This window comes from Phyllostomus hastatus, unplaced genomic scaffold, assembly GCF_019186645.2.
Source record: "Phyllostomus hastatus isolate PE091 unplaced genomic scaffold, TTU_PhHast_1.1 phas_contig_90, whole genome shotgun sequence".
NCBI classification, from domain to species: domain Eukaryota; kingdom Metazoa; phylum Chordata; class Mammalia; order Chiroptera; family Phyllostomidae; genus Phyllostomus; species Phyllostomus hastatus.
In genome coordinates, this window is record NW_025333984.1 from 5,120,283 (window position 1) to 5,145,237 (window position 24,955).

The window sequence follows — 24,955 nt, forward strand, 5'->3', positions numbered from 1 at the left end:
TCTCACTACACCATGCTGCTTTCTGTACTGCCCCCTCTACATGCTATACTGACTGTGGCAGTGGGAGTCACCTTTTCTGCCTGCAGCTTTTGACCATGCCATTCCATTCATTAAAAATGCAACTTCCTGTATTTTGTGATTATAACAGTAATAGTCAATTGCTGAGGGAAATTTGGAATATACAGAAAAATATTTCTGGCCAATCTTTTAATGTATATATTAATGTACAAATTAAATATATAAGTATAAATGTATACCTAAAATATCCATTAAAAGATTATAATTGATAACTGTGTACACTATGTACAAAGTTAAGTATCCTGATACTTTTTGCTCAATGTCAAATTGTACTTTATCAGTAAAAAAGTCATTGTAAAAGTAATTTTAGTGTAATATTTCATCTTAGGGATGTACTATAAATAACTTATCCCTCTCGTTGATCATTTACGTTGTTTCCAATTTTTTACTATAGTAAATAATGGTAAAGTTAAAATCTTTATACATAAATCTTTGTGCACATCTCTGATTATTTCCTTAGGATAAATTCCTAGAAGTGGAATTACTGGGTCAAAGGGTATGAACATTTTTAAGACTCTTGATGCATATTGCCAAATTGCTTTCCAGAAAGGTTGTACCAATTTACACTCCTAGCAGCAATGTATGAGAGTGCCCGTCTCACCGCCCCCCTCGTCAACATTGAGTATTATCATTTTTTTAATCTTCAAAAAATGGTATTGTTTTAATTTGTATTTATTTGATTACTAGCAGATTGAACATTATTCTTGTGTTTATTATCCATTTGTGTTTGTTACTCTGTATTGTCTTTTTTTTAGCTCATTTTTCTTGTGGGGTCTTAGTGGTTTTTTTTTTTTTAAACTAATTTGCATGAGATCTTTATATAGTAAGGAAATTAATATCCCATTAATTTTTAAGACTCTTTACTAAATATCCCCTAATTACCTTCCTAATTTTTTTCATTACTTTTCTGTTTGCCCCTTTTCATCATATGGAAATAAATCTACTTACCTTCCCCTATATTTATTGCTCTCATTCCCATTTCAAAGCCTTTTTTTCCTCTTGATTGGTCTCCTAAACTGTACCTTCTGTATTAATCCTTCATAAACTAATGGGAATGAAGTTAAGATATTTGACATTTTGCCCCCTAGATATGTCAGCTCTCACTCAATTAAAACATTTTCACTATTATTGTTTAAAATAATTTGAGTGACTTATTAATTGTTAAGTTTACTTATATAATTATTATAAGATTGTTTCTGTTGATGTAAGCTTATGAAGATTAGGTACTTTATGTAATATACTTTCTATTGCAATTCACACAGTATAGTATATAGGCAGATAAATGTTTAAATATTTTAGAAAGTGGAAGAATATTATAAAGTGGGGTTTTGACCCTGCATGTTAAAGTGTTTATTTTTTAAGAACTCTGGTAATATAATTTGATTTTTCTTTTTCTTCCATTTCCTGTGTTAATTTAAAAAAGGAAGCGATAGAGGCCTTTAATGTTCCTAATAGCAGCAAATTCATCTTTATGCTGAGTACCAGGGCTGGAGGTCTCGGAATTAACTTGGCCAGTGCTGATGTGGTTATACTGTATGATTCAGACTGGAATCCACAGGTTGATCTACAGGCTATGGTTAGTAATCTTTAATGATGTCAGAAACTTATCTTCGCTTACAATACTATTGTTATTTATATAGCACAGAGGCAATTTATAATAAATGGATAACAATTTTGGGGATGCATGTAGATGTTAAAATAGATTATCCTGGAAAACAAACAATTTTACAGTTGCTGTACTAATTGCAAAAACAAACAAAGAGAGTGAAAACAAATATACCCCAAATCCAACTAGAGCATTTGTGTGTCCATTTTGGCTTTTTGTTATGAAAAAAATGCCATTTTTCCCATATCTAAATACTGAAGAGGATTAAAAAGTCTTTCAATACTATTCTGCTTAATGATGAAATATATTAAAATTCCCAGTGCTGAAATTGTGAGAGGTGGGATTTTAACTTTTGTAATAAAATGTTTGGGCCCTGACCAGTGTGGCTCAGTTGGTTGGGCATTCTCCCTCAAAAGCTAAAGTTTTCTGGTTGTGTTCCCAGTCAGGGCACATGCCTGGGTTGCAGGCCAGGTCTTCAGCTGGGATGTGTAGAAGAGGCAACTGATAGATGTTTCTTTCTTGCATCAATATTTGTCTCCCTCTCTTTCTCCCTCTCTTCCCCTTTCTCTAAAAATAAATAAGTAAAATCTTAAAAAAAAACATTTGGGTTGAGAAGGTAAGAAAATAAAAAGGGAAAATATTCCAGGGAAACAATTGTTTCCTAAGGATAGAATCAGAAACTATTTTACTATTAAAATGTTTTTTGCAGGGAGCTATTTCACTTACCTTTCTTCATGATGTCATTTATTGAATTAGAGCTATACCTTTTGTTAATGTGACACGTTTTGAGATAAAAACAATTTCAGAAGTAAAAAGATTCAAAAGAGCTGTTTATTCAGAATCACAAGAAGTTATGGAACTGACTGACTTTGGAAGTCATATGCCCATGAGGCATAGCTTAGAAGTCCTTCATTTTCTTTTATAATAGAGAGTTGAAAAATAGTGACCATCGGGACATTTTAAAATCACCATGTATTGGCATAATTATTATTTTAGCCTGGTACAGAATTACCTGTTTGATAGGGCTAAGTAGGAGTAAGACCTAGTAAGTTACAGTGTTACTGAATTGGAAAACTTACTGACAGCAACTTTTATTTCCATAAAATTGTTAAGAGTATAGCTGTTTCACAATTTACTGATTTGAGTTTGAAATTTTAAATATGTGTAGGGATGTTGCATTCTCTTTCAGTGCTCTGGGTTGAAGGTGTCACTGGGCTCAAGTGCTTTTATATTTCATACAAGGGCTGTATTGAACCTTGTTTCTTTGATTGTTTTTCTCAGCCACCCTCCTCCTTTCACCTATTTGCTGTAGCAGCTTCTGTGTTAAAAAAAAAAAAACTCTACCCCTAGATATTTTTATATTATCAGAACTTGCCACCTCTCACCTTTACCAATATAAACCAGAGGACCAATTCTAGCACAATATATAGCAAGGCTATTAGTATCCCATTAATTTTTATGACCCCTTATTACAGATTCCTGAATTGCTTCAGCAAGCAGAAGGAACTGTTTGATGATGAGATAAAGCTGAATTTTGCTATTGTGGCAACCTTTGTTAACTAGTTTTTTTCCTTAACTTACAAAACTTGCTTATGTGAAAGATGTTTGGATTTAGTGGCTTAAAGCTATTTAGTAACTTAATGTAGATGCTTCCAGCTCCTCCTAGCCCTTATCTTTTAAAAGAATTAAGTTTTAAATTATAGTTGACATACAGTATTATATTAGTCTTAAGTATACAACATAGTGATTCAATATCTGTATACCTTATGAAATGCTCACCACAATAAGTCTATAGAATTGTAATGAAAACTATATTACCTATGCTATACATTATACCCCTGTGATTTATTTTATAACTGAAAATTTCTACGTCTGAATCCCCTTCATCTCTTTTGCTCATCTCCTTCCCCATCAGCTATTAGTTTGTTCTCTGTACCTATGAGTCTATTTCTGTTTTATTTTTTGGATTTCACATATAAGTGAAATTATACAAATGTCTTTCTCTGTCCAGTCCTTTCACTTAGCATTAATACCCTCTAGGTTCATCTGTGTTGTTGCAAGTGGCAAGAGTTCATTTTTTAATGGCTGAGTAATAGTTGAATATATATGCCACATCTTCTTTATCCATTCATCTATTGATGGGTACCTAGGTTGCTTCCATATCTTGGCTATTGTTAATAATGATCCACTGAACATAAAGGTCCATATTTCTTTAAAATTTTGTTTAAATCCTTACCCAGAGACATTTTTAATTGCTTTTAGAAAGGGAGGGAGTGAAGGGGCGGGGGGGGGAGAGAGAGAGAGAGAGAAAGAAGCAAGCATCGATGTGAGAGAGAAAAACATTGAGATTGAATGGCTGCCTCCAGTATCACTCGGACCAGGGACTGAACCCACAACTTAGGCATGTGCCCTGACCAGGAATCAAACCCACGACCTTTTTGGTGCACGGTATGGCACTTCAATTACTGAGCCAATCAACCAGGGCCATATTTCTTTTTAAATTAGTATTTTTGTTTTCTTTGGATAAATACCCAAAAGTGGATTTGCTAGGTCATATGGTAGGGCTTTGCCTGTTTTCCTTCTGTGAATTTTTCATTACTGGTACAATAGAATATTTGCATATTTCTTTGTTCCTAGGGGGTCTCTAGGTACTCTTTTAAAATTTTTTATAGTTTACTTTTAACATTATTTTGTATTACTTTCAGGTGTATAGCATAGTAATTGGACAGTCATATACTTTACAAAGTGATCCCCTTGATATTTCCAGTACCCACCTGGCACCCTGCATGGTTATCACAATATTATTGACTATATTCTATATGCTGTACTTCACAGCCCATAGTCATTATCCTTTTTTCAAAAGTGGCAGGTATAGAGATATCAGGAACTAATATTATTTTCAGAACTTTATAGCATATGGTGGCTATACAAATTTTATCCAGGATACCCCATATCTTACAATAGAATTTTTTTCTAGGATCGAGCACATCGTATTGGTCAGAAGAAGCCAGTACGTGTGTTCCGTCTCATCACTGACAACACTGTTGAAGAAAGGATTGTAGAAAGAGCTGAGATAAAACTGAGACTTGACTCAATTGTTATACAACAAGGTATTTAAATGTATAAACCTAATTAGTTTTTTTTGCAAAAACGCATACAATTATCTTCAAAGGAGATTACTTCTAATGAAAGTTGACCAAAATTTGCAAACTCAGTGAGAGAAAAATAGCAATTTTAAAAAACAAAATGCTATTTTAAATCTTAAACTAAAATCTTGCATTCATTATATGCTAGTTGAACATTACTGGCTTAGAACTGAATGTCAGTGGTATGTCTTTTGAAGTACCTGAAGTACCTGATACTATTTAGCAAACAAAATGTCTAGTTAAAAAAAATAAATAAACGTACTCAAGTGTGCCTTTGCACACAGAGAAATTTGATAAAAAGTGAAGTTTGTACTTGAAAAAAATATTTTTGTCCTTGGTTTTAACTGAATCTTACAGAAGGAAATCTATACTGAAATGGAAGGTATGGTAGAAGAAAAACTTGTAGGGCTATTCATTAAAAATAACTTCAAAGCTCACTAATTTTCTGTTCTTATAAAACTTTACTTATGGGTAAACATAGTAGTGTCTTATTAGGACTATTATGCCATGCTTTCTTTGGAATACAATCGAATATATAAAACTTTTATTTTTACTATTAGGAAGACTCATTGACCAACAGTCTAACAAGCTGGCAAAAGAGGAAATGTTGCAAATGATACGTCATGGAGCCACCCATGTTTTTGCTTCTAAAGAAAGTGAGCTGACAGATGAAGACATTACAACTCTTCTGGAAAGAGGGGAAAAGAAGGTTAGTTTAAATGGCATTTTGTTTTGATGATGAATTGTTTTGAAATCAATATACTTTAGCATGCTTTCTGTATTTGCATTGTTCCAAATGCATGTTTTAAAACACATGCTTCAGAAGACTCATGTTCTCGCTTAAGAATTTGTAGATTTACATCCAAGGGCAGTTAGGTTTCTTTAGTTTAATTTTTGGTGAGAAAGACTAAGAAACAGAGTTTATTATTGAGTGAGCTTATACCACATGCTTATTGAAAATAATGTTGGTATTTATTCTATGTAAAAATCAAATTTTGTGTTTAATCACATGTATCAGGACTGTATTTTTGCAGTGGTTTAGAAATTGTTTGCTGATGAGTTGTGTTACCTGAATATATTTTATGAACATTTCATGAAGTATTAAAGCATTATTTGTTATAGTACACTAAGCTGTTTCAGAATATTGTGGTTTTGTGTTGGATTTGCTTTTTATCACAAATTGTTTTGGATAATTTCAAACATAAGCAAAAGTAGACAGATCTATCCATGCTGTTGCAAAAGGTAAGATTTCCTTCTTTTTTTATGGCTGAGTAGCATTCCATTATGTAAATGTACCACAGCTTTATGCTAAGTGAACTAAGCCACTCAGAGAAAGATAAGTATCATATGATTTCACTTATATATGGAATCTAATGAACAAAATAGAAACAGGCCAGATACAGAGAAGGGACTGACAGATCTCAGAGGAGAGAGGAGTTGGGGGACTGGATAAAAAAGGCGAAGGGATTAAACAAAGGAAAAAAAAAACTAATAGATACATTCAACAGTATGGTGATTACCAGAGGGGAAGTGGGTAGGGGAAAGTAGAAGAGGGTAAAGGGGGGATGAATGTTGTTGGAAAGAGACTTGACTTGGGGTGGTGAACATGTAATACAATATACAGATGATATGTTATAGCATTGTACACCTGAAACCTATATAATTGTATTAACCAATGTGTCCCCAATAAATTCAATAAATAAAAAGTAAAAAAAGATGTTTAAAAATGTAAAAACTCTTTCTAAAAACATAATCATTATAGTATTGTCCCACATGAAAAACTGCAACAATTTTTTAAATAATATCAAATATCCAGTCAGTATTCAAATTTCCAATTGTTTCGTAAGTATCTAACTTTTTAAAAAACAATTTTCTTAAATTCAAGTGCATATAAGGTCCACAACTTGCAATTGGTTGATGTGTCACCTATATCTTTTTAAGTCTGTAGCTCTCCCTCCACTTATTTATTATTTCCTATGTAATTTATTTGGTGTAGAAACTGGGTTATTTCCCTTTTGTGTTGGTCACAGTTTGGATTTTGCTGATTCCATCTACATGGGGTGGTTTTCCATGTTCACTTATTTACTATATTTATATATATATGTTTTATATTTACGTTATATATTCAGGGCTTATTTTATAACTGACCCCCGCAACCCTGCCTCTGGCAACCACTTTTCTGTTCTGTGTATCTATAAGGTTTTTTTTTTATTTCTCAGATTATATATACTAGTTGGATCATATGGTATTTCTTTCTCTGTCTGATTTATTTCACTTAACATAATGCCCTCAAGGTTCTTTCATGTTGTTGGCAAATAGCAGAATTTCCCTTTTTATGTCCAAATAATATTCCACTACACATGCGCACGCGTACACACACATGCACACACACACATCACAAATTCTTTATCCATTCATTTATTAGTGAACACTTAGGTTGTTTCCACATCTTGGGTATTGTAAATAATGTTACAGTGAACATGGGGGATGCAGACATATTTTTGAGTTATTATCTTTGTTTCAGATAAATACCCAGAAATGGAATTTTTGGATTGTATGGTAGTTATATTTTTAATTTTTTTGAGGAACCTCCAAATAGTGTTTTCCATGGTGGCTTCACCAGTCTACATTCCCACCAGCAGTGCACAAGGGTCTCTTTTCTCCACATCCTGGCCAACACTTGTTATCTCCTGTCTTTTTTTTTTTTATCATAGCCATTCTGACAAGTGTGAGGTGATATCTCATTGTGGTTTTGATTGGCGTTTCCTGGATGATCAGTGATGTTGAACATCTTTTCATGTGTGAGGTCATATCTTGGATTTTGAACAATCTTGTGTTAATATGCAAAATGTATTGTTTAATCCACATTTTCCTTTATTTTAGTATTAGCTATTTGTCCCATTAAAGTTATGCAATAGAAACTATAGTATGGGTATATCTTCAGTGATGAAAGATTTTTTTAAAACCTAAGTGAATAATACTTAGGAAGAACCATCTAAGTATTTAAAACACTTGGGACATGTTAAATGTATATTCAAGTTTGATGTTAGTGTTGCATCCTTACCTTATAATGAACATATTGAGTATTTCATGTCAAAACTTGACCTTTTCAAAAGATAGAGAATACTCAGACTTTTTAAATAAGTCAGTGATAATTTTCTAATTTTAATGCATTGAAATTTAGACCGCAGAGATGAATGAACGCTTGCAGAAAATGGGAGAGTCTTCTCTGAGAAATTTTAGAATGGACGCTGAACAAAGTTTATACAAGTTTGAAGGAGAAGATTATAGAGAAAAGCAGAAGGTAACTTTTTATTCTTAACCATTAACCTCTGAAATTAGCATTTCTTCCCATAACAATCATAAAATTCACTGGCACTTACCTATTACAATGCTGTACAGAGAAATTTCATATAGGTTAAAAGATCTCATGCAAGGGCTATCTTTAATATATTTTGCTGGTTTATTATTACTACCATTATTGTCATGATTTTTGCTGCTGTTGCTGCTATGACTGTTACCTTTTGAGAAGCACTGTAGGAGTGTAGTTGAGTTCTTGGATTCTGAAGCTGAAATCTCAATTCTGTCACTAAGTAACTTTGGGTACCCAGTTTTCTCATACTAATTACATCTTTGAATGATTCTGAGGTTAAATGAGTTAATGTTTATAGAGTAATTAGAATAATGTGTGACACTTAGTACTAAACATATTAGTGGTAATATTAACGTACTCAAATGATACAAAGACTTTGTTAAAGGTGGTCTCATTTATGAAATAATGCCTTATATTATACTACATGGACAGGAGGAGTCCTTTGAAGAAATGGGAACTTTCTTTGTTTTGTTTGTTTAATTGAATTGTGGTTGTAATTTTTAGAACTTTTTATTTTGAAATGACTTTAGAGTTTATTGCAAAAAAATAGTGCTGAGTTCACCTATGTCTTTCACTCAGCTTTCCCTGATGTTGACAACTTATATAATTATAATACAATGATTGAATCCACGAAATTAACACATTTTCCCCTAATGTCCTTTCCCTATTCTAGGGGATACAGCCCGGGATCCCATATTACAATTTTTAAAAACAGCTTTATGTTGTAACTACCAATCTGTACTCCTCAATCCTTTTACCTTTTTACCCAGCGCCCTCAGCCCCTCCGCTCTGGCAACCATCCATCTTCTCTGTATTTGTGAGTTGGCTTCTGTTTTGTTTGTTCATTTATATTGTTCTTTAGGTTCCACATATGAGTGAAATCATATGGTATTTGTCTTTTTGTGACTGACTTATTTCACTTAGCATAATAATACCCTCTAGGTCATGGGGCTATAAAGTATAGCATAGGAAATATAGTCAATAATATTGTAATAACTGTGTATGGTGCCAGGTGGGTATACCAGAAATATCAGATGGAACATTTTGTAAAGTATGTGATTGTCTAACCACTATGCTGTACACATGAAATTAATACAAAGATAATATTGAATGTAAACCGTAATTGAAGAAAAAAGCTTTATTTTTAAGAACAATTTTACGTTCATACCGAAATGGAGCAGAAAACATAGAGTTTCCATATTCCTCCTGTCCCCACACAAACACAGTGTCATTCACTATCAACATTCCCCACCATAGTGGAATGTTTGATACTATTGAACCTACATTGACACATTTATGTTAGGGTTCACTTTCAATGTTCTACATTCTATGGGTTTGGATAAATGAATAATGACATGGATCCACCATTATAGTATCATACAGAATAGTTTTAGTGCCCTAAAAATCATGTGTGCTCTGCCTATTTATTCCTCCCTCCTCTCAACCTCTGCAACAACTGATATTTGCACCTACTCCATAGTTTTGTGTGTGTGTGTATGTGTTTGTGCCTTTTCTAGAATGTCATATAGTTGGAATTATGTAATATGTAGCCTTTTCAGATTGGCATCTTTCACTGATCAATATGCACTTAAGCTCCCTCCAGTCTTGTCATGGCTTGATAGCTCATTTCATTTTAGTGCTGAGTAATATTTCGTTTTCTGGATGTACCAGTTTATTTATCCATTCACCTAATGAAGGACATCCTGGTTACTCTCAAGTTTTTCCAATTATTGAACAAAGATGCCATAAACATCCATGTGCAGGTTTTTGTATGGACATAGATTTTTCAACACCTTTGGGTTAATACCAATGAGCATGATTGATCGATTGTATGGTAAGTATATGTTTAGTTTTATAGGAAACTGCCAACCTGTCTTCCAAAGTGGCTGTACCATTATGAATTCTCATGAACAATGAATGAGGGTTCCTGTTGCTATACATCCTCACCAGCACTTGGTATTGTCAGTGTTCTGGATTTTTGTCATTCTGATAGGTATGTAGTGGTACCTTGTTGTTTTAATTTGCAATTCCCTGATGACACACTATGTCATGCATCTTTTCATTTGCTTATTTGCTATCTATATATCTTCTTCAGGGAGGTGGCTGTTCAGGTCTTTTGCCCAGTTTTAGTCAGATTGGTTTTCTTATTGTTGAGTATTAAGAGTTCTTTGTATAGTTTGGATAATAGTTCTTTATCAGATATGTTTTTTGCAATTATTTTCTCCCAAGCTGTGGCTTGTCTTCTCATTGTCTTAACCCATACTGCGTTTTTTGTTCCTATGGCTCCTTAGTCTCTTCTAGTCTGTGATAGATCTCAGTTTGTCTTTCATAAATTTTACACTTTTGAAGAGTATTGGTCAGTCATTTTGTAGCTGTCTCTCACTTTGGGTTTGTCTGACATTTTCTTGTGTTTTGATTGAAACTATGCATTTTTGGCAAGAATACAATGGAAGGGATATGATGTCCTTCTCAGTACATCATACCAGGGAACATATGTCACTATGTCTTATTACTGGGGATGTTAATCTTTATCACTTAGTTGAGGTCATGTCTGTTGGGTTTCTTCACTATAGGGTAAGTCTTTCTTCCTTTGTACAATACAATATCTTGGGGAAAGGTACTCCTCAAACTTCTATGCACTGATTTTAACATCTATTGGCAGAGTTTGCCTGCAACAGTTATTGTGGTGTTTGCCTAATGGTAATTTTTTAAAAAATTTCTTCATTAACAAATTTACATTTATTAATTGGATTTTGTAAGGAAGAGCTGTCCCTTATTCACGTTTATTTATATACTCATTTATTTATATCAGTATGGACCCAAGGATAGTTATTTTATTTTTTGAGTTATATTAAAATTCTATCATTATTTTGTTGCTCAAATTGTTTTATCAAGCTGTTATATATATATATATATATTTTTTAACTGACAAGTGAATTTTATTTTTTAAAAAGCTTATTCTTGGGTATTGATTTTAATGAAAAAATGAGAATTGAGCCATTTTATTTTGCAGTTCAACAAATATGCTGACAGTGCTTTGTGACACTCATTATTTCTGGTGGTTTTTAGTGTCTTGACTTAACATCTATCTAGTTATATCTATAACCTTAATTGTGACTGTTTACTTTTTATTGTGATGAGATAGAGACCTACATGCATGGGGTGGAAATTGCCTTCCTACTGTGCTTTTTAGATCTCATTATGTGATACGAATTTTATAAAATAGTTATTCCCGTGGGCTTACTGTTATTAAGAGTATTTTACAAAGTGAAAAAATTACACAGTGAAGAGACTAAATATTGTTGGAGCTTATCTACATTTTTAGAGGTAAATTAGACTTAGTAAAGTACTGTCTTTTTCTAATATAACCAGTTTCCTGTGTTTCTAATTCTAACAAAATAATGATATACAGAGAAATTTTAATAATGATGGTGATATATTTTTATAACTGAATTTCTGACAAATCAGATTCTTTCTGAATATCTGAGTTGAGATTGTATTTTACTTGTTTTTTCATATTTCCTAAATAGGTTCTTAAAATAGGTTCATTACTATCCTTTGAAGGAATTGAAAATTTGCAAGAATATTATTTATACATAAGTCACGGGAGTTACACAGTGAGGTAGATTTTCATATATGATTTGTCGAACCGCTTGCAGTATTTTATGACCATACCTGGTAGATTAAGTCAAAATGGTAGACGTTGGTGCTGAGTAAATTAACCTGAATAAGTTTGTATTAATGTACTCTTGTCCAAAACAGACTAATTCAGCATGATTTATTCTGTTTTTGAAAGTTCAAGAATTGGTCTTTAATGCTTATTTTAAATTTGAATACCTAGACCTTCAACCAAGTAGGTTAAATGGCCAAATACATTACTTTAAGAAAGTTAATTTAAATTACTGATTTATTTTTCACCCAAATGAAACAAATGAAATATTGATTATTTATGAAATATTACTGTTATCCCACATTAACCCATCTGAGGAGGGGGCCAAAACTCGTTTCACTGCTCTGTGTAGTTCTCCTTTTATGTAAATTCACATTATACTATCCATATCTTGTAACTCTAAATTTAAAAGAGACCTTAGAGTTTATTTTCTCAAACCATTTTTTATAATTAAGAAGTCCCATTACAGCATCTAAGACAATTATCCAGCCTCTGAATCTGGTCATGTTGGGAGTCTTACTCCTCTCAGTATAGTTTATTTCATTGTTCTGTACTCTCTGGTTATCAGAAAATTTCTTACTTGATTTATAAGCTCCTTTTTTAAAGATTTTATTTATTTATTTTTAGAGAGAGGGGAAGGGAAGGAGAAAGAGAGGGAGAGAAATACCAGCGTGTGGGGGTTGCCTCTCGCATGTCCCCTACTGGCGACCTGGCCCGCAACCCATGCATGTGCCCTGACTGGGAATCGTATTGGTGACCCTTTGGCTCACAGCCTGTGCTCAACCCACTGAGCTACACTAGCCAGGGATATCATCCACTCTTTAAATATGGTACAAAGATTGGAACTCAACTCTTAGATAAGATCAAATATAGTGGGATCGTTAATTGTAGATAATGGCCTGTGTTGTGTAAAGGCACTAGGCTAGGCACTATGAAATCAAGAAAAATGTCTGAGCAAGAAAACCATTTTTATAGACTCCATAAGTTCGTGTTGTCAGTTTTATCTATTTATTTTGAATTGTATTTTCTAGCTGATACTGGGGTGAAGTTTTGTAATGCTACCAAATCACTGTTTACCCTGCTTTGGATGTTTAATAGTAGCTTATATTGAACTCTTGGCATTTTACCTAATGTTTTCACATATATGGTCATATGTAAATCCTTAACGTAGGTATTATTATTCCCATTTTACAGATGTAAAAATAATTTCCCCAAAGTTATACAACTGGTAAAGTGGCAGAACCTGGTTTCAAATTCAGGTCATTCTGATTTCACTGATTTCACCCATAGCTAACTTACCAAGTGGTCTCATTTAAAAATTTATCTTGATTTTAAGAATGTATGCCTGTCATATTGATATTCGTCATTTACCCTTTTCACCCGTTTTAACACAGCCACCAGAATCAATGTTAATCTTTCTTTATTAGATAGTATTTATTAGGCAAAAAACACTAGCCAGATTGTTAGATTCTTTTCAATTAGTAAGGAAGAACCAAGTTTTTAAATGTACTTCAAAAAAGGAAAAAGAAAGAAAAGAACATCATCCTTGCACCTAAACTTGGTATACAGGGCAAGGTTTTAGCACTTGGAATGTGCAATTGTGTGTTTTGGTTCTTCCTAAAGGTTTTGGTTTTCTCATGCTTCTGCAACCTCGATGTACTTGGTTTTTACAAAACAGTTCAGAGTAATTAAACTCCTTGTTCTTATTTCTTGTGTATAGCTCGGGATGGTGGAATGGATTGAACCTCCTAAACGAGAACGCAAAGCAAACTATGCAGTGGATGCCTACTTTAGAGAGGCTTTACGTGTCAGCGAGCCAAAGGTTCCAAAGGTAAAAAACAGCACGAGGCCAGTTTTTATGTCCTACAGCAGAATTCTTTTGTAACATGGTCTGTGATTCAGATTTACTTACACTAGTGCTAAATCATAGTCCCTAAAATATGACAATAATACAGAGGAGTATTTGATTTGGCCCAGCCAGATCAATGGATTTCATTGTATTTATTTTTCTATAAAATAAATAGCAAAATATAAACGTGTTCACTTTATGTGTGTGTATGTGTATATATATCATGCGTTTTCCCTCCACAGGCTCCACGACCTTCAAAACAGCCAAATGTTCAGGATTTTCAGTTTTTCCCACCACGTTTATTTGAGCTCCTGGAAAAGGAAATTCTGTATTACAGGAAGACGATAGGCTATAAGGTAACATTTCAATTTGTAGACTAGCGTAATGCAATCTTTTAAGGTAATATAATCTATTGAGCTAGACTAGAAGGTGTTCCATTTTAATGTGAGAGAATGTAAGAGTAAATCAAAATAGTGGTGTTTTTACAATCAGAGAGGTTTAACTAGAAGTAAAGTATCACACTACAGAAACACCAGTAGGGTCATTGCTACATAAAATTAATGGAGAATTATTCTATGTTAGTGTTCAAGTGATAAAAAATGTGTAGAAAGAACAATAAGTATGTGTTATAGTTAGAAATAAATGTATGATAGATGATAGGGAAGGTTTGATCATTTTCCTTAATATGACCAAAACATAGTATTTTCGAGTTTATTGCTTAAAGTTGATGAAAGTCCTGTTGGTGGTGTTGACTGTGGTCACTAGGTGTTAATGTTAAACATGATAATGAATTACATCATTTAAAATGATCATTTGGAATTCAGTATTCTTATTTGTATAGGTGGGTAAGAACTTATTTTTGTGAATGAAATTTAATGTTTGTCACACTAAAGCTATCACCTTGAGAGATTAAATGTACTAAGTTATTTCTGTGTGGTGAAATTGACTCCCTAGTGAACAAAAAGGGATGATGAAAAGTGTAATTATCAATAGTGTGAATTAAATGATAAAAACATTAACACTCTTGTAATTTGATGAAATTTTTAGTTTTATGAAGTGGAAGCTGTATTTTAAAATTTATTTTGTGAACCTAGAAAAGCTCCATTTATATAAGGTATTTAGTTAGTTATATTTTGGAGCTAGAGTAGATCTCTGGGGTGTTTCTACTACTATTACAGAATGGGAGTATTGCCATTTGAAATAGTAAAAAAGTTTTGCTTGCTCTTAATGTACCAAAGTTTAAATATATATAAATAGGAATGAGAAGCTTAAGGTGAATATAAATAGTTACAATTTAGCTTGGGAAATATGATTTAATATGAGTGTATTTAACCAAGATGACTGGATAAAATCCTTCTTAGGAAATTGTAGAAGAGTACAGTAACTGTGGTTGGGCATTCAGACCAGGCATAAAACTGTTTGAAAGGAAATGAAAACGGTAATATACCAAGAGAAACAGGCAAGATATAGGTACAAAATGTGAAATAAAAACAGTATAGGAAAATTAATGAAGTAGTTAATAAGATTTCATGAGGTAAGCAAATATATATAATCCCACTAAAGATTATAAAATTTTATTTCATATTTAGATTAGTATTTTCTGTTACTTCTGTTGACTGTTACTGGTGATGCTTGAATGAAAAATTAATTTAAATGTTAGAACTCATACTTCATTTGATTACCAGCAACCCTGTGAAATAGGTGTTATTATCACCTCTATATAATAGGTGAGGAAACTGAAATTCAGAGAGGTTAAATGACTTCTTTGAAGTCACATAGCTAACAATTGCCAAGGCCGCTGGTCTCAAACCCAGGTTCTCAATGTTCAAGTGGTATGCTCTTTCCACTCAGACGTTCTGGGCTATTTCTGCATGTGACATAACCCTGCTTCTTTCTGCAGCCCTAAATAAGGACTGTGTTTACAGTGGTGTGACATGTTGTTTGGGAGGTGAGGCAAGTGGTAATCAAGAAGCAGCCATAAAAGAAATCATCTTTGCTGATAGAACTGTTTGTGCTCTTTCTTTGTAGATATTAAAATTCTGTTCCCCGTGATAAAACAATGTTCATCACATTGTCCTCACAGCTCTGGCTTTAATGTAAACAGCGATATTCATTACAGGCAGTTTGTGGCTAGGGGTGAGGTCTCATAATGGCTGGTTGGGTAGTGGCCAACTAGAAGGAGATGGAAGAGAGAGGAAACCTTAGAAGAGGGAGGAATTAATGGACAGCTGCAAAGGGTGATAGGAAGGAAGAAGGTGTAAGAAGAGAGGAAAGGGATGAATGAGGAGAGGGAAGATGATATGGAATCCATGCTATGACACTTTACTGTTCTCTTCTTCACCTCCCAGAAAACAAGCAATAGGACAGGGAGAATGGATTGAAAAGGGGGCTTTTAAAAAATTTAATACGTATTTATTGTGTATTTCTCTGTGTCAGATTCTATGCTAAGCACTGGGGATAAAGTGGTAAGAGAAAATCCTCAGCACATGGAACTACGTTCTAATACAGACGTTAAGTAGATATCACAGAGTAATGACATTGTTATTTGTGTGTTTCAGCGATACCATAAGGGACCATAACATGGATGTCTAATGTGGACTGCAACACCAAGGTAGTGGCTCCTAAGGAAGGGTCATTTAGGCTGAGATCAGAGAGAATTAGCCAAGTTCAGAGTGGGAGAGAAGAGCTCAGCTAGGGGAACCATAGCTGCAGAGGTGTTGTGGTAGGAAGGATTGTCCCTTTAGAAACTGAAAGCAGGCCAGTGAAGAGAAGAGTGACTTGACATGCAGCAGGTAAGCAGGTGGAGTTGGATCATGTGAAGCTATTATAGGTCATATTAATGAGGTTGAACTTTAGCTTTAGAGCAAAGGAAAACCATTGAGATGTTTTTAAGACAGAATGGTGAATTGGTGGTGAAATAATAATAGCAGCTACCTATTTAGTCCTTACTTGTGATGCTTTACTGTTCTCAGTTCTTTAAAAAGATTAGCTTATTCTCCTCATAACAGCCCTGGAACTACATCCTTATTTTACAGATGGGGAAACTGAGGCATAGAGAGGTTGAGTCTGAATATTTTGGTCAAGGTCAAACAACTTCTAAGTAAGTGGTAGAGTATCATAAGATTTATACTTTTAAAAGATCACTCTGGCTGTGACACAGAGAATGAGTTTCTCCAGGAAAATCAGCCAGGAGGCTGTTGAAGTGTGAAGATCAGAGAAGATGGTGGTGGCTTGGAGTGTGGCTGTGGTGGTAGTGGTGGCGGTGGTGGAGGGGTGTGGAGGATGTTGAAGAGGTGGAGGAGGAGGAAGGAGAATGATCCCCTACCACTCTACTCTTAGCCTGTATTCTCTTCAGCCCCATCCTGAATTGCTTCTGTATCATCTTAAGACTTGCCTTGGTCCTCTGTATGCATCTGTAGCTGAGGATTTATAAGACAAATAAGAATACATTCTGGATGTTGATTCTTTCCGAACCTTGTCTCTTCCATTTTTTACCAGAAGCTACAGACCTCAGTTAAGGTGAGTGCTTTAATTCGGTGGGTTTCATGTTTGAGTTCAGAGTAGAGAGAGAAGAGCATGGCATGTTAATCATATGCAAAAGCTTCCTTTCAAGCACAATGTGATATTGATAACTGTTAGACTAATTTTCTCATGGATATCCAGCATTGACCCCCCTGCCCCATACCTCAAGAAAATTCAACAGAGCCACAAATGAACACAGCAGTAATTGTCAGATGAACTGAACTGCTGTGGTATAGTTATCTGGTATTCTCTACACACAGTTATGTTCTCAAAAGGGGACTGCTTCCCTCCTTTCTGCTTAAGTGATTGTTAGCCCAAGGGAGAGAGGTATTGTGTATAGGTGGGGCACTGTGGTGCATGGTACCCTTTTGTCCATTTTCAGTCCCTCAGAGTCTAATTCTGTAGTAGTCTGGGGTGGGGCTAGTGAGGACTCAGTAGTTTTGAAGCAGTTGGGAAAGAGCATTTTTCTCGAGGGCCTGCTTATTTGAATTTTTGTTTTCTGTTTTGTTCTCCCTTCCCCCCATATTCAGCACAAAGTCACTGCAGTACTGCTGATAAGATCTGTAATTAAAGAGTTTTATTTTATTTGAGGCTGAATGAAATACAGGTTTGTTTTGCCCTAACCACTTGGTAGGTAGCAGTGCACATGCGCCAATTCTCTCTGCTGCCTTAGCTTTGACCTTGATTCAAGTTAGACATTCAGAAGCTTCATTGCTCTTACAACTTAAAGGAATTACTTAATGCATTTAATTGCTAGTTCACTAAAATATTTACATGGGAATAGATGACTTCATTGAAATTTCTATTGCAGAATAAAAAATCCAGAGCATTTAGAAATTACATTGAATCTAAGATCTGGAGTGCAAGACTTTTGCCATATTTGGAGACAAAGAGAGCTGTAGGGCTTTTTAACATTTCTCTTCAATAAAAAAATCTTTAGTGATGGTTATAAACACTTGACAAATGGGGAAATTTCATAATCTTTGTGAGCCTTGGTAATGCCATTGTGGGCCACCTGTTTTGCGATAGTAGAACTAAAATGCAGTGAGCTGACTTCGGGTTACTGCTTTCGTTTTGTGTGCCATCATGTTTAATTGAGTAGTTCGTATTTCTATGAAAGGCTTGCTAAAACGACTAAGAAACAAGACCAAAAAACATTTTTTTTTTCTCCATGGCATACAGCTCTTAGGTGCAAATTCCTTAAGGTCTGACTAGAAATCCATATAGTAATTGAGATGCTTCCTTTTGAAAGGTAACTTTTTGTATATTGAGGTTATATTAAGTGTTACTGGGGGCCATCAGTAAGAATTACAGTGTGAGTACTCAAGACTTTTGAGGTATCTGGTTAGTACTATTGGTCTGTAATTTTTCTACTTAATTATTATATCACTTAAATCACTGCAAGAAGCTTAATGTTGATGAGAACCTCATGAGGTAAAAATTGAATACCTTTTTAAAATGATGAATATTAAGGAGATGTGTTGGTAGGAGGAGATAAGGAATTTAGGAATGGTGAGTCATTTATAATTCTAAATAATTTAGCAGCTATGTATTTGAGTAATTTTTAGAATTAAAATAGTACATGTGACATTGAAGGCATTCTGAAATTTTGCTGTCTTGAAAATACGACTGATGATTATGGAAGAAGTAGTTTCTAGTGGATCCTAAAATCTAATGGTATGATACAACATTCTGATTTTGTTCTTACTAAAGTTCAATGAGGGAAGTTTTAGTATTGGGGATATCTGTGTAGGAATAAAGAGTTTATTCTGTGTGGGTTTGTTACATTTTCTGTCTTAAAATTAGATGCTTATGAAATATTTTATTTGTTTAAAGTATGGTTTGTTGCACATAGAAATTTTGAAGGTATTTAATAGAGTAATATCTTACGATTAAACAGGTTTTTCTCAATTAAAATTTGAAGCCAAAATAATTTCACATGTCAGCAATTTAAAGGTCTGTTAAACTTGTAAAGCTATGTCTGTAGTTTTTTCAAACATTTTACTGTGAAAAATTTTCAAACATACAAAGATGTTGAAGTAATTGTACAGTGAACACTCATATATAGGCCCCATATGTTTTCCAATTTACATCTTACTGTATTTGATTTATCACCGATTTGTCCAATTCTCCAGCCTTCTATTAAGTGGATATCTATCTTATTTTTCCATGCATTTAAAACTTACAGACATAAGTACATTTTACCCAGAAACACTTATGCATATTAACGTGAGTTCAGTATTTACATGGTTCTTTTTTAAGGTAAAATTTACACAGCAAACTGTATACATCTTAAGTGTCATTTGATGTATTTTGATAAATGCTTACAACTACATAACTGAAACCCATATGGACCATTACTATCAGTCTAGAAAGTGCTTCTTCCCAGTCAATCCCCAGACACAACCACTGTTCTGTTATTATTTTCTTACACAGATTAGATTTTTTTGTTCTAGAATTGCACATAAATGGAATCATACATTATATGTAAGGCTCTTTCAGTTACTATCCTGTTTTTGAGACTCATTCATGTTGCCCCATTGTTAGAGGTTTATTCCCTTTTTTATTGATGAGTACTGTTCCATTGTAAAAATATACTACAGCAGTTTGCTTATCCAGTCTTCTGTTGATGGACATCTGGGTTTTTTTTTCGTCTGTTTTTTGGCTATTATGAATATTCATGTAAAAGTTTTTGTATGGATTTCTTTCCTTTCTTTGGGTGAATAGGAATGAAATTGCTGTTGTGTCTGTAATTTAAAAACTTGAATTATTTATTGAAAAATTTTATTTTTAATCATCCTTACCACTGGAATACATTTCAGTTTTAATTTACGCCTTTTTTTTTCAATTCCATTTGCTACTATCCTAGGCCAGGTCATCATAGCTCATGAGATGACAATAGTATAGTTGGTTCTCTTGCCTCTAGTCGCTTCCCCCACTTCATCCAGCACAAAGCTAAAAGGTGCAGATGCTATGTTTTGACACTTGAGTTCCTTGTTCATAAGTCTCCAGTGGCTTGCTGATGCCTACTCTGTAGTTTCAAAAGGCTTTCTAAATCTGTTTCCACCTGGCCTTGTTACTTATTCCTTCTCAATGTAAACCCCACGTGTTCCTTCCTGTACATTTGTTCCTTCATGTTTTTGCTTATATTGCCTGCACCTAGAATATTCTTTCCCTTCTCTCTATCTCTCCAAATATTTTGAGTTCTTAAGGTACAGCTCAAAACTTCACAACTAGGTTGTAAGCTCCCTGTGGGCAAGGATCATGTCCATTACTTCTTTTATAGTTCAGTGAATACTCATCATAGTGCTACAGACATAATAGACATTTAGGCAATACTTAATAATTTGATTGTATTGATGACTACAAATCAATTTTTTTCAGTATTCCTTTTTAATGCCCTGTTAGTAGGTTTTATATTTAAATGACTGCTAAGATATAATAGTTTTTAAACTATTTGTTTTTTAGTTATAGTTTCAATCTCTATGAAATATGTATCAAAATTAGAAAAATAATATATATTATAATTATACTGTCGTAAACCCATCTATTACTTCTAAGAAATGAGTCATTCACTATAGGTGTGCATTCCAAAACAGTGGAAGCCTTTTCATGTTTAATGGTGTGCTGTAAAATGTACCAATATGTATATTATGTACTTACCTTTTAAGTCAGTGTGCAGTGTTATCACTGTAGATGCACATAGAAATGGTGTGAGGCTTTGGGCTGAGTGACTTAGTTTGTCAGTCATACAATGATTGCTGCTCCATACTGGTTTTCTATGTTCAGTGTGCCACACTGAGGCCTCTGAGGCTATGGTTTTGAGATATGGGTGACTGACTGCTTCCTTGCAGAGCTGAGCTTCTGTCCTAAGTCTTTTGAACTTGAGCTATCTTCTCCTTAGTTGTAAATGTGTTTACGGCTCTCTACCCAGAACACTATTTATAATTATGTTAGTCACTACTACTGTAGTCCTTTCCCCTTGACTGCGGGTCCTATCGTGGATATTTGTGTGCTCTACTACCCCTACCTTCTTATATTCCTGGTGGGGCAAAGTAGCTTTACAGTTGTTTGTATGGAAAATAACACAATAATTAATAAATAATAATACAGGAATAAACTCTGATTCATGTACTTAGAACTGTAAACCTACTTTTGCCCCACCTTGTATATTATCTATTTTTTTGCTTCTCCATTATCCTGTCACTTCTTCTAGACTTGTTGCATTTTATGTGAAGATGGTCTCCCTTTCCAAAGCTGGAAGGCAATAAAAACATGCCTTTCCTTTTGCACAATGAATTGATCAAGAGCATTGGATGCAGTCTTCAGGTGCATTGCCATTTCTCTACTGCTGTCTATATTGCCGGGTGAATATGGGCTCTTTTTGTACTGCCAAACTCTGTTTCTTCTGGGCTTGAGACTTTATTGTATAATGTTGGTATTGGGGATAATGATATTATTATTTTTACCATGTATTACAATATAATAAGGATATATTTTGTTCCACAGTGTAATTAAATCTAGAATATGATGTGGCATTTAGCAATGGGTTTTAACTCTAAAATACCATGTGGCACATTTAAGGTTGTTATTTTGGTGATAACATGGTAGTAGGAATGTGGAGTGGACCATGTATCATTCTGTCATACTTATATATTGTTTACTGTTGAAATAACTCAAGATTGATATGTGTATATATATCTTAATTTTCCCAACAGTTTACTCATAACTCACTTCTTAATCTGTTAGGTCCCAAGGAATTCTGATATCCCAAATCCAGCTGTGGCTCAGAGAGAGGAGCAAAAAAAAATTGATGGAGCTGAACCTCTTACAGCAGAGGAGACTGAAGAAAAGGAAAAACTTCTCACACAAGTAAGATATTTTAAGTGACTGAAATACTTTTAAGTAACCAATAGAAAAAAGAAAATGCAGATCACTTTTTATTGAGCTCAGTACCTTGATTAAACACACTAAAAAAACTCAGGACTGTTTTGTAAATGATTAGACCAAATATCCCTATTTTTTATCCTTTTCACAAAATACGCTGTTTTGGAAATTCCAGGAAATATGTAAATGTAAAATGTAGATGTCAGTTGTTAGAAAGAAGACATGTATTTTAACAATTATAATAAAGTCATTTATTCACTTATGAATCCTGACAGACAATAATTACTAGCATATTCCTGAAAATTTAAATTTATTTCATTGTGTATGAACTGTCCTCTGAAATTATATTTTCTAATATTTTATTTATGTAATAATGTCATAAATCTCAAAATGCCTTTTATCCTTTCTTGGAAAGAAATTTAATACAATGATGAGAGATTTCTGAGACTTTTAAAAATTATATTTTATTGTTTATGCTATTAGTGTTGTCTCAATTTTTCCCCTTTAGCCCCACTCCACCCAGCATGCCCCACTTCCTCAGGTAGTCCTCATCCCTACCATTGTTCATTTTCATGGGTCATGTGTATAAGTTCTTTTTCTACTTCATTTCCTACCTGTACTTTATATCCCCATGGTTATTCCATAACTATGAATTTGTACTTCTTAATCCCTTCACCTTTTCCAGCCATTCCCACAGGCCCCCCTACCCTCTGAAAACCATCAAAATGTTCTTAATATCTTTGATTCTGTTTCTGTTCTGCTTGTTTCCTTAGTTTTCTAGATTAAATGTTGACAGATATATATTTATTGATTTATTGCCATTTTATTGTTAAAGTTTTCATCTTTTCTTAAATAAGTCCCTTTAACATTTCATATAATAATGGCTTGGTGATGATGACTCCTTTATCTTTATACAACCATTATTATATGAAATGTTAAAGGGACTTATTTAAGAAAAAGAAGATCAAAACTATGAGTGATATAAATGGCAAAAATACCTATCTATCAAAATTTCATCTAAACATCAAACTTAGCAAACAAGAACAGATAGGGAATCATGGATACAGAGAGTGTTTTGATCATTGCCAGATAGGAGGAAGTATAGGAGAATGGGTGAAGAGGTGAGGGGATTAAGAAGTACAAATAGCTAGTTACAGAATAGCCATGGGGTGTTAAAGTACAGTATAGGAAACGGAGTAGTCAAAGAACTTACATGCATGACTCATGGATGTGAATAATGGTGGGGGGATTGTTTAAGGGAGTGGAGTAAGGGGTGCTGGCTGGAGAGGGGCAAAGGGGGAAGAATCAGGACCACTGTAATAGCGTACTCAATAAAATAGAATTACAAAAATAAAAGCTAAAAGTTGCTAAATAGGCAACATTTCCGTTTGAACAAACTATTAATAGCTTTCTGGTCATTGTTGCTTTAATGAGTTTTATGAGTGTTATACTTCCAAAATAATTTGCAGAAGATTAAAAAGTTATAGCATAAAAAAACCTTGGAAAATAATAAACAAAAATGTGTACTGAATTATACCACATAAGTATAAAAAGTTGACAGCAAGATATAGTTATTTAACAAATTATTTTGAACAATATGCAAGGTACAGTGTTAGGATATGTTCCACATTAATTATTGATAGTCTTTTTAAAGATTTTATTTATTTATTTTTAGAGAGGGATGGGAGGAGGGGAGAGAGGGAGAGAGAGGGGGAGAGAGAGAGAGAGAGAAACATCAATGTGCGGTTCCTGGGGGTCATGGCCTGCAACCCAGGCATGTACCCTGACTGGGAATTGAACCTGCGACACTTTGGTTCGCAGCCCACGCTCAATCCACTGAGCTATGCCAGCCAGGGCTCTAATTATTGATAGTTTTTATATTTATATCTTATTATATATAGGTATTTTCTTTGGTATATCTTGTAATTTCATTGATTGCATTTTTAGAAATTATATTCACATGCTTTTTAACCACATGTCTGGAAGTCATAAATTTAAGTGTGAAATATTATTGCAATTGGATGAATATTAGGAATTACCATAGAATAAAACATTTAAATATTCATGTTTTATTTTAAATATGTAGTTCCTGAGCACAAAACTAAATGTATAGTCTTAGAATGCTACTTGGTTTGCAGTATATTGTATTTATATAATATAATGTGAATATGTACATTCTCAACTGAGAAATTGCTGAAGTTTGTAATTAGAAGTAAAATCATTTTTTGTCCCTCCTAGTAGTTGAATTAATCTTGTTTTTTATATTTTATATTTTTATTTTTAAATTTTTTTATTGTTCTCTTACAGTTGTCCCCATTTTCCCCCCATACTCTTCCCTGTTCTACCCACTCCCACCTTCCACTTTCAATCTCCCCCACCTGTTGTCTTTGTCCATGGGTCCTTTATACATGTTCCTTGACCTGACCCTTACCTGCTGCCCTAAGTAATTGTTTTTAAAAAGAATTTAATAAAAAAAGAAATCCAAACAGTTCACCCATTTCTCCTACCCTCCCACCCAATGCCTCTGGCAACTGCCACTGTTCTGTCGCTATGAACGTAGTTTTTTTTTAAGACTCCACATATAAGAGAGATCATACAGTATTTGTTGCACTCTGTCTAACTTATTTCACTTTACATAGTACCCTGAAGGTCCATCCATGCTGTCACAGCTGGCAAGATTTTATTCTTTTTTAAGGCTGAATAATATTCCAGTGTTTGTGTGTGTGTGTGGGTGTGGGTGTGTGTATCACAATTTCCTTATCCATTCATCCATTGATGGAGAATTAGGTTGTTTCCACATTTTGGCTATTGTAAATAGAGCTGC

General features: G+C 33.9%; 1 protein-coding gene across 8 annotated transcripts in view; it reads left to right on the forward strand.

Moving 5' to 3' along the window:
• Nucleotides 1–24,955, forward strand: part of SMARCA1 (SWI/SNF related, matrix associated, actin dependent regulator of chromatin, subfamily a, member 1) — a 78,331-nt gene that overhangs the window by 26,317 nt on the left and 27,059 nt on the right. For 6 of the 8 annotated variants that reach the window (XM_045852281.1, XM_045852287.1, XM_045852283.1 and 3 more), the window contains 8 exons: nucleotides 539–574; nucleotides 1,502–1,654; nucleotides 4,662–4,794; nucleotides 5,391–5,539; nucleotides 8,015–8,134; nucleotides 13,594–13,704; nucleotides 13,965–14,078; nucleotides 21,994–22,116. In XM_045852281.1, coding sequence (XP_045708237.1) covers nucleotides 539–574; nucleotides 1,502–1,654; nucleotides 4,662–4,794; nucleotides 5,391–5,539; nucleotides 8,015–8,134; nucleotides 13,594–13,704; nucleotides 13,965–14,078; nucleotides 21,994–22,116 — 939 coding nt within the window. The remainder of the gene's footprint in view (nucleotides 1–538; nucleotides 575–1,501; nucleotides 1,655–4,661; nucleotides 4,795–5,390; nucleotides 5,540–8,014; nucleotides 8,135–13,593; nucleotides 13,705–13,964; nucleotides 14,079–21,993; nucleotides 22,117–24,955) is intronic. The other 2 variants (XM_045852285.1, XM_045852282.1) reach the window with 1 other exon arrangement.